The 10896-nt window shown below is 43.0% G+C and overlaps 1 protein-coding gene across 4 annotated transcripts in view; it reads left to right on the top strand.

Moving 5' to 3' along the window:
- The window catches only part of TRIM40 (tripartite motif containing 40), a 21162-nt gene extending 12862 nt beyond the window's left edge, over window positions 1–8300 (top strand). For 3 of the 4 annotated variants that reach the window (XM_017862937.1, XM_017862938.1, XM_017862936.1), the window contains exons 3-6: window positions 5883–5978; window positions 6540–6764; window positions 7075–7097; window positions 7291–8300. In XM_017862937.1, coding sequence (XP_017718426.1) covers window positions 5883–5978; window positions 6540–6764; window positions 7075–7097; window positions 7291–7546 — 600 coding nt within the window. In that variant the 3' untranslated portion in view covers window positions 7547–8300. The remainder of the gene's footprint in view (window positions 1–5882; window positions 5979–6539; window positions 6765–7074; window positions 7098–7290) is intronic. The other variant, XM_017862939.1, reaches the window with a different exon arrangement.
- Window positions 8301–10896: the final 2596 nt, after the last annotated feature.

Here is a 10896-nt window from a genome sequence, read left to right as displayed (position 1 = left end):
GCCAGTTAGAATGGCGATCATTAAAAGTCAGGAAACAAATTCTGGAGACGAAGTGGAGAAATAGGAACGCTTTTACACACTGTTGGTGGGAGTGTAAATTAGTTCAACCATTGTGGAAGACAGTGTGGCGATTCTTCAAGGACCTAGAACCAGAAATATCATTTGACCCAGCAATCCCATTACTGGGTATATACCCAAAGGATTATCAAATATTCTACTATAAAAACACATGCACACGTATGTTTATTGCAGCACAGTTCACAATAGCAAAGACTTGGAACCAACCCAAATGCCCATCAATGATAGACTGGATAATGAAAATATGGCACATATACACCATGGAATACTACGCAGCCATAAAAACAGATGAGTTCGTGTCCTTTGCAGGGACATGGATGAAGCTGGAAACCATCATTCTCAGCAAACTAACACAAGAAGAGAAAACCACTCGTATGTGGGAGCTGAACAATGAGAACACATGGACACAGGGAGGGGAACATCACACACCAGGGCCTGTCAGGCTGTCAGGGCATGGGGGGGTAGGGGAAGGATAGCATATATATATATATATACACACACACACACACACACACACACACACACACACATATATATTTATATATATATATGGGTTGAAGGAAAGAGGAAGGTCAAAGATGACTTCATGAGTTTCTGGCTTAAGAAACTGAATGGATGATGTGAAAGATAAGAACTTGGTAGAACAGGTTTGAATGCAACACCAAGAGTTTCATTCAAGACAAGTTGAGTCCTAGTTGAGATACATCAAAATAGGATCTTACATATGCAGCTGGATCACAAATTTAGATCTCCAGAGTCATATTCCTAGAACCTAGAACAAAGATCCATCAGGACAAAGACAATATTTAAATCCAAGGCAAGTGGGCACGGTGGCTCACACCTGTAATCCCAGCACTTTGGGAAGCCAAAGTGGGAGGATCGCTTGAGCCCAGGAGTTCAAGACCAGCGCGCTTAGGCAATACAGTGAGACACTATCTCTAGAACAACAACAACAAAGTGAAATTAACAGGATTTAAAAAAAAGAATGTGACAATTGGGGGCTGGGTGCAGTGCCTCACGCCTGTAGTCCCAGCTACTTGGAAAGTTGAGGTGGGAGGATTGCTTGAGCCCAAGAGAGTGAGGCTGCAGTGAGCTGTGATTTTACCACTGCACTGCAGCCAGGACAACAGAGCAAGACCCTGTCTCAAGCAAAGAAACAAACAACCAAGGAAACTGATGTAATAGCCTCAAAAGAGGCTAGACAGAAAAGAAGTTTTGGGGCAAGTTTCTGGGAAAGGTTGTCATTTAGATGTAGGCAGAGGAGGACCCAGCAAAGGAGACAGGATGAGTTGTCAAAAAGGCAGGAGAAAAACAAGGGGAATGGTGTCCCAGTTACTAAGAGAGAAGGGTATTTTAAGAGAAGACAATAGGTTGCATTGAACGATGGTAACACTTCAGTAAGATGGTGGCAGAGGCATGAGAGCTGGGTTGTGAGGAGGCACACTTCTTCCATAGTAATAACAGCAAACAAGAGAAGGTGTCTGCAAGCATACGTAGTTTTGAAGTTTTGGAATGCAGGTTTTGTTTTGGTTTTTATTTTCTCAATAATATGTGAGGAAGGAACATCAGCAGTATGGGTGGGATCAGGATGGATGTGAAAGGTTTGAAAAGAAAGAAGATGGTGTGATGCAGTGTGGGATAGTGCTTACAAGAGAAGCTATGTAGGGTTGGCAGACAGTATGTAGCACCAATTTGAGGTCTGAAATGTTTAACATGTTTCAGGAGGCTGCTTGAGGACAGACGGCAAACAAGAAGGTGAGGGCACATTTTACCATGGATAAGGAGTTGTCTGAAAAGCAATACAGAGAGAGAGGGTAAGGGAGTTGAGTGTATTTCCGAAGAAGTGATTGTTATTCTGAAGAAGTGTACTCATTGATATTGATAGCATACTTTTAAAATTAAGGAGGATTTTTTACTGATTTTTTTTTTACCATGTCTCTATTTATTTGAATTAAACTTTGTAGATTAAGTATTGTAAATTATGTTCTTTTAAAAGAATCGTATAATCCCTGACTGTCTCTAAAAAGACTGAAACATTTATAAAATCTACAAATTCTTATTTGTATACCTGTTTCCTCACTGACCAACCAATGCCAGTGTCAATCACTTTAATGTATTTTGCTGGTTTAGTAAGTGTGTGACAGTGATGTACGTTGTTTGACTTTGCTTGATTATGAATGCTGGTAGTGGTGAGGCTTTTATCCATGAAGATTCGTAGTCTGCATTTTCCCCTAGAATCAGAGCATACATTCTACATGACTGCATCGAAGTAGTTTATCTTTTGGATCATGAGCTCCATTAATTGTGTTTAACCTACATTTTTTATTCTGTTATTTCTTCTCAATTATATTTTTGGGCAAAATTTTAGAAATTTGTATTTAAATTGGCTCTATTCTTTTTCATAATATAATCTCCATGTCTTAAATACACAGAAATTTGTTTGATAAGAGTGTGCTGCTCTGTTTTATTTTTAAAGATTTATTAATTCCTGGCTTACTTGGAATTTCATGTAGTATGTTGTGTGAAGGATGACTCCAGGTTAATTTTTCTTTATTCTGGTATCCAGTCATTCCCAAAATATTTATATGATAGTGAATCTTTTCCACATTTATGTGTTGTTTCTCGCTTGACATAAATTATGTTCTTCTGATGGGCTGCTTTTTTTACTCTAGTCCATTGATTATTCTTCCTGTTATTATTATGGTTTTGATACATGTTACTTTATGGTTTACTTTTAAATCTAACAGCATTTTTGCCATTTAATAATTTTTATTATCTGATATTTTTGCTGTCATTTAAGGTGAGTGCTTTTTTACAATGTTTCTAAATTTTATAGAGCATTCTGTAAGATTTTAATGATTATTGCATTAAATTTGTTGATTACTTTAAGAATCATGACTTTTGGAGGTTTAGTTAGTCTTCTCAACTAGTACCCAGATATATCACTAACAGTTTTCCACTGTGTATCTGAATCAGATATTAAATTGTCTTTACTTAAACCTCATGTGCCCTGACTCTTATTGAGGATAGCTATGTATTTTATAACGTTATCTTTTTGACAATCTTTACTTGTAGATTCAAATGAGGTTCTTTGCTGAGCTCATGTGTTTACTCATATATTTTTTAAAAATTTTCTGACATTTTCTAGGTCATAATCATGTGAGTGATGTTGTTTTAATCCATATTTTGGACACAGTTCTGTAAGGAGCACGCATTTTGAAAGCTGTTAATTTTTCTTTTTTCCTTTCTTTTTTTTTTAAGTGTCAGGGATAGGTACTTCTTGTCTGTTAACCACTTTTCTTTTGTACGTTGTGTTAGCAAGTTGTTTTAGAACAAATTTAATGCCCTTTTTTGTCAGATTTTAAAAATTTAATATGATTTAATCTGAATGTCTGACAGAATTTTAAAATATTCATTTAGACAAAACATGTCTTTGACTATTTTCTAGATTTCAACTTGTCTTTTTTTCTCTAAGGAACATTTTGCTAGGTGAAAGTGTACAGAATTTGGCGTTTCAATGCTAATGAGTGTCTTATTTATATGATATGCACCTGTTAAATATTTTAATGCAAAATTGGTGAAAAGTATTTTTTAGAAACAGAGGACTTTACCTTACTCATTTTGAATATTATAAACAATATGTCTGTATCATCTTCAGTTGTTCTATGCCTTTATCTTTATTGCTGTTATCTTTGCCATTTACACAGTGTCTGTAGTCGGCTTTATTAAATTTTAAACTGCCAGATGATAGGACTGTGGCTTTTTGAACTGGACCTTAATAGGCCTGAGTTTGGCAGGCAGAAAAATAAAGCATTCCTGACAGAGGGAAGTAAAAGATAGCCATGAGGAGGTGTGGCTGCACCGGTGTGTTCAGGAAGCAGAAAGCAATGTTGTGGGCTGGTGAAGAGAGTTGAGAGCAAGCAGAGAGAGAATCCCGGACAATGTCAACTGGGGCTGGGTCCTGGGGCACCTTGGATGCTGGGTGAAGGAGTTTGGGCTTATCTTTGTTGCCGAGAAGCCATTTTGAAGGAGGAGTAACATCAACAAAGGTGAAATATGACAGATTTCAAGCTGAATGGCAGGCAGAATGGCAGTCCCAATGTCAGAAACACTAAGGTCAAGAGGAGTGGACTGCAGAAGAGGGTGGGGAACTGGGCAGCATGCTTGAGCCTACCATATTGATTCTGAGCTGCCAGTAGGGCAGTAGGCAGTACTTAGCTCTCACTTGGAAGCATGAGATGGACTGCTAGGAAGAAATATTTGGTTTTGGAATTCTAAGATCTGAAGCCTTCAGATAGGAAAGCTAAGGACGTAGTTTGAGATAGAAAAGGGTTGAAGAGCCAACTTCAAGGCTTCTTTTTACAGGAAAAATGAAGAGACAAAGAAGCAGTGGCAAAAAGCACAGATCTAGGAAGGATGGGGTGGAGAGGAGGTGCAGAAAGGCACCTGCGGATTTCATGGCTGGAAATCGCAGGTGACCCTGGAGAGAGATGCTTCAAAGGAGTGGTGAGAAACAAGGCGGCTGGCTGAGGAATGACGACAGTGAGGAGGTGAAGATAGCAACACCAAACAACTTGACTGTGAGGGCAGAAAGTGAGTAGATGCAAGGGGTGAAGGATATTTGTGCTTTTCAGGACCTGAACTCTTGTGGTCACACAAACAATTCCACACCAACCCAGCCTGTCACCTTCTTCAGCGAGACTCATGAGCGACATCCGTGGTGCCCATTTATTACCTCCCACTCCTATGACTTTTTTATTTTGTCTCTGCTGGGAAATGCCTTCGGGTAACACCCAGTGACATGACACATTTTTAGTAACTTCGTGGTGACATCACTGCCTTCTCTGCTTATTGCAGCTTTCTGTTTGCCAAATGCCCTTGCTGACCCCTCACACACACAGTCCTTTGACCTTGATTTCACCAGCAAAGTCTCAGGCCAGAAAGAAATTTCAGTTGCGTTCACCATCCCCTGACTTCTACCTGCACATCTCCAAAATCTCCTCAAAAAAGATTTTTTAAAAAATCTGAAGTGGGAAATATTTAGTGAAACACACACTTTTCAGCTAATAGCGCGTCCTGATCTTTCGTTCACAAATCTCTTCTCGCTTTGTTTTCCATTTTATCATCCACCCTCCAACCGCCCCCCGAACCACGGGCAGCCGTTTATAGCATTTGTTGTTATTTTTGCTTCTCTTTTAGGTCATCAAAAACCTGAAAGCAAAACTTTTTTAGAAACTCAAATCATTCATTATCTCCATAGCTTCAAGGACACAGTGACCCATCCAGATACTGATTTAAGATTGAGAAAGAAGGCACTGCCTGCCTGGGCTATGGGTTTGCACCTAGTAAGGGGCTCTATCTTGTCACTCATCCTAGTGAGGACCAGGGAGCAGTGGTAGCAGAGGTTTGACATCTCCTCTTTAAGGCAATTCTCTCCAGACTGGCTTCACTTGTTAATGTAAAATAGTAAAGAGTGCTAGAAGACTGTCATATAACTTTTATATGTTGAGAGAAAGCACCCTGAAGTGAAGTAGGAATTGTTCTGTTGCTATCTGTTATTTTATTTTTCTGTAGTTCTAAGACTGTAAAAAAATTACCCATTACTATTTCCCCCCATCATTATCCAATAAATAACCTCTCAAGTTCCCTACTCCAACCATGACGCTCTAAAAACATTTCTTTGTAGGCAGAATTTTACATTAGTTTCATCCTGCGATCAGGCCCCCTACTGTGTTCCACTGACTCCTCCCAGTGGGTGCCCCCCTCACTCCCAGTCTGACAAGCGGGTGTGTCTGTCTCTTTAGGAACGACTCAACCGCCGGAGCAGGAAGCTCAGAAAGGACATTGCGGAACTTCAGCGACTCAAGGTTCAGGAGGAAAAGAAACTGCAGGCTCTGCAGGTGGGTCTTTCGGGTTCCCGGGAAGAACTCCCCGGAATATTCTCAGGGGCCCTTACTTAACTGTTCTGGACATCTGTCTGTCCCTGGAAAAGCCTGGTGTGGGCAGATAGTCGTGGAGGCTGAAAACCTGGGTGTTGGCCTTGGTGTCAAGGTTTGCTGGCTGAGTGACCTACACAAGTTAAGCCCTCTGATCTTTATGCGACTTATATGTTAAATGAGAACCAGTCCTGGCTCACAGTAAGGATCAAAGGAGACCAGTGTCTCGTCAATTGAAAATTACTACACAAGCAATAAACCTCCGTTTCTGTCTCTGACAGTCTACCTTTCTATTCCTCTTGGTCACGTGGCATCTGTAGATATTCAGAGAGTGAGGTGGAAAGGGGAGGTGTCCCTGCCTTTATGAGAATCACAGCTGCTTCTGCAATACCTGTGACACACAAAGGCAATACCATGAGGGGAAGAGGATTGAGGAATCCCCTTTCCTGCTCAGACATTCAGAGACTGTAAATATCCAGGAGGGAGCCACCTGACACTGAGTCTTAGGGAGTCCCTTTCCTGTAGTTTCAGGTAGACCATGGGAACCACAGGCTGGAGGCTGGGTTGGAGAGCCAGCACCAAACCAGGGAACAGCTGGATGCCCTCCCTCAGCAGTGGCTGGGCCAGCTGGAGCACATGCCAGCAGAAGTGGCCAGAATCCTTGACATCTCCAGGGCAGTAACACAGCTCAGCAGCCTGGTCACTGATCTGGAGAGGACAGCCAAGGAATTAGACACCAACACACTGAAGGTACATACCCTGAGGCTTCCCCCAAGGGCTGGGTTTCTCCCCAATAGTAGGCAGCCCATCTGCATCACCCTTCTGGGAGGTGTAAGAGGGAGGGGCCAGTGTGATATGTGGTGAGTTGTGGTAGACATGGCTTGTTCCAAGCTACAGAGTGCTGCTGCAGCAGAATGGGCACAGAAGAGGGGTGTTGCTATGTTCCCCCAGTTCTCAAGGTGGCACCCCAGAGTGGCCTCCAAGAGTGAATTGGGAAAGGAATTTGGAGGTGATAGGAACCTGAGAACCAATTATGATTCTCGCTTTTTCTCTCTTCTAGAATGCTGGTGACTTACTGAACAGGTATGAGCTGTCCCTTCTTCTTTCCCACACGTATATATAAACCCACACATCACAGACATGCACAGGGTCTTCGTCACGGTCAAGGAGACCCACTGCTCCATTAGCTTTTGTGTCTGCATGCTACATGGCCAATGGAAGAGTCAGTGGAATACATGAATACATATTAATCTATGAAGGATTTCTTTGTTTCTAGGAGTGCTCCACAGAAATTAGAGATAATTTATCCCCAGTTGGAGAAAAGAGTCAGTGAATTGCTTCTTCAGCCGTCCTCAGAAGCTCTGACCTGTTCATCCCTGGGACACCTCACTTCAGGCTCACCTCAGCCTCCTCTCTCTCCTTCCTCCAACCTGTCCAGGCCCCCATTAGATCTACCCAGTGCATCTTCGGGCTTGCCAGCTCCTGAACATGTCCCCATTTCTTCATGCCCACCATCATCACCTGATGCCTGACCCTCTGACTCTTGGACAATGGTCAGCCCCCTTCTAGGACAGGCTCATGCTTGGGGCTGCCACTGTGGAGGTCGGGGCCCATGGTCTCCAGGACTATTTGTGAAATCTCCATTTTGCCTGTGAACTGACAGTAGTGCCCATCTCTCATAATCTCATTAAAATAGGATCCTCCAGGCCTCTGAATGGCCCGAGCTCATCAGCAGTGACGCCACCTCACATATGAAGCCCAGCTGAGCTCCTGCAATACTTGTTGTCTGCACCAATCACCTGGCACTTATTTATTATTGTTGTGGAAGACAGACTCAAAGACAGCTTCCCTTCGTGATCCTCACCTCTTAGAATGAATGCCCTTGTTCGGTCCCCTCCCCTTGAGTGTAAGTGGGATCTGTGACCCACTTCAAATCAATAGAATAAGGCAAAGGTGATAGGGTGTCACTCCGGCAACTGTGTTGCATTGTATAGAACTCCTCCTTGCTGGCCTATCCATTTAGAGCCCCTCCTAGGAGCCAAGAGCAGTCTCCAGCCTCCAGCCAACAACAAGCAGAGGCCCTCAGTCTTGTGGCTGCAAGAACCTGAATTCTGCCAACAACCTGAGTGAGCCTGGAAGCAGATTCTTCTCCAGCTGAGCCGGATGAGAACCCAGTCCAGCCAATACCTTGATTATAGTCTAAGCTGAGGACCCAGTGAAGCTGTGCCAAAATTTCTCACCCACAGAAATGGTGAGACAATAAATGTGTGTGTGTGTTTTTGTTTTTTTGGTTTTTGTTTATTGAGATGGAGTCTCACTCTGTTGCCCAGGCTGAAGTGCAGTGGCACGATGTTGGCTCACTGCAACCTATGTCTCCCAGGTTCAAGCAATTCTTCTATCTCAGCCTCCCTAGCAGCTGGGATTATAGGCGCCTGCCACCACACCCAGCTAATCTTTTGTGTTTTGGGTAGAGACGGGGTTTCACCGTGTTGGCCAGGCTGGCCTTGAATTACTGACCTCAGGTGATCCACCCACCTTGGCTTCCCAAAATGCTGGGATTACAGGCGTGAGCCACTGCCCCTGGCCGTGTGTTGTTTTAAGGCAGTAAATTTGTGGTAATTTTTATGGAGTAATGGATAATGAATACAATTGTATATTAGTCATTTTTGTATAAGCCTCACTTCTTTGGGTGAGCAGGCATCATACTCTGTGTCCTCATGTCTAGAACAGAGTCTGGCTCATAATTGGTGTCCAGTAACATTTTAAATGTATGTATAAATGAATTAATAAGAAAGCATAAAGGCTCTTCTCAATCCTCTGATTAAAAGGAGCCATCAATTACCTTTTGCTCAGTATTTATTGAGCCCTTGCCAAAGTAGTCAATACCATACTGAGAGGTATAAGGAATAAAACATGGCCACAAGAATAAAACAAGCCACGTGGTGGTGCAAAGAGTGAAAGCTACAGAGTCAGACTTGAGTTTAGGTCTGGGTCCTGACACCTAAAGCCTCTGTAACCTTGGGCAAATTACTTAGCCTCTCTGAACCTCTGTACTCACCCCTCTAAAATAAGGGTAATGGTATCTGTGACCTGGGATTGCTGTCAGAATTAAATACATGCTGGGTGTCTGCTAAAGTGTCTAAAACGTAAACATTCAGGTATGTTCATTTCATCTTTTTTTTTTTTTTTGGTGTATTCTGGCTTTCTTTTATTTTTTATTATACTTTAAGTTCTAGAGTACATGTGCACAACATGCATGTTTGTTACATATGTGTACTGTGTCATGTTGGTTGTGCGTTGCCACCCATTACACTTGGTCAATTTACATTAGGTATTTCTCCTAATGCTATCCTCCCCGTCCCCCCTCCCCCTACCCCACGACAGGCCCGTTGTTGGTGATGTTCCCCATTCCCCACCCTGTGTGTGTCCAAGTGTTCTCATTGTTCAATTCCCATCAGTGAGTGAGAACATGCGGTGTTTGGTTTTCTGTCCTTGCGATAGCTGGCTGAGAATGATGGTTTCCAGCTTCATCGATGTCCCTACAAAGGACATGAACTCATCCTTTTTCATTTCATCTTTTTTTTAAAAAAGCCACTTCCCCTTTTGAAATGAAGTATGGAATGATAAAAAAATTCAAATAAATTCCACTTCCCCATCCAGAAGTTTATAATTTAGCTGTGGAGCTATGACTAAACACACACAGAATAAGAAGAGAGTGTGTAACTGCACTGAATTAGGAATCACAGGGGCTAAGTGCTCTGGGAATTCAGAGGAAAGACACAGAGAGGCTGGAAAAGTCAGGGTAGGTTTTGTGGGGGAGGTGGCGATTGGACAAGTGGGAGAGGAAGGTGAGAACATTCTAGGTCATGGTAACCACATGAATGAAAGCGTAGAGGTAGGAAAAAGCCACAGCACCTTTGTAGGAGTGTGAGGAAACCGACCTGGTTAGGCTGGAATGTTCAGGAATGGGGAAGACCAGAAGTCAGCAGACTAAATGGTTGACACCAAGACATAGTGAGGTTTCTGAGTCAGGAATGAAGGGAGAAGTGGTGTCTAAGGAAAGCCAGTCTGGATCGTTTGCACAAGAAGTACTGGGGCAGAGAGTTGGGGGTTGGAAGGAGAGGGGAGGAGAAAGAGCCTAGTGTAGATGTTCAGAAAATAGGTATAGTTATTTGGCGTGAAGCTGCAGATCTCAGAGAAACATAAGATCCCAAATCTAAGAGCAAGACATTAGCCAAGGAAAGAACACCCCTGAAGGTGACAGCTAGCAATTCCTGCATCCCAGATGGAGTTAATGTCACCAAGAGAACTTGTACCAGGAGTGGGAGAAGACTGACAGCCCCCAGGGTCTCTCCACAGGATAGAAGTCAGTTATACTGAAGATGCCTTCCAGGCCCCCCTTGGTCCCTTCTGACGTGACTGCAGATGATCGGGCCGGGGTGGGAGTCTGAACACCAGATAATTGGCCAAACAAGTCTATGAGGTCACCTGTCAAAGAAGACCTTATCAAAGAGGGACAATAGTAATTAACTGAAACCATCAGGTCCTCTTGGAGATTCAGAAGGGATCCTTGATGAATGTGTCATTAGTTGGCAAGAAGAGCAGACACAGAGAGAATCAGAACTGCATGTGCAGCCACGATGTATTGGAACAGGTGTCCACAACCCATGCTACTGAGAGCTGCAGGAAGATCCAGTCTTCACGTTTCTTTGAACTTCGAGCCCACTTCTTACCGGTAGGTCCTGGGCATACAACATACCAATGGTCATGAGCAGAGACTCAGGAGCTGAACCACAAGAATTCAAATGCTGGCTCTGCTACTCACTATCGGCTGATTTGAGACCAGCTGCTCAGCCTCCACATGTCTCAGTTCTGTTATGTA

Source organism: Rhinopithecus bieti, unplaced genomic scaffold, assembly GCF_001698545.2.
Source record: "Rhinopithecus bieti isolate Rb0 unplaced genomic scaffold, ASM169854v2 scaffold_64503, whole genome shotgun sequence".
In the NCBI taxonomy this organism is placed as follows: Eukaryota; Metazoa; Chordata; class Mammalia; order Primates; family Cercopithecidae; genus Rhinopithecus; species Rhinopithecus bieti.
The sequence above is the reverse complement of the archived record's forward strand: the minus strand, read 5'-3'. Positions and strand labels throughout refer to the sequence as shown.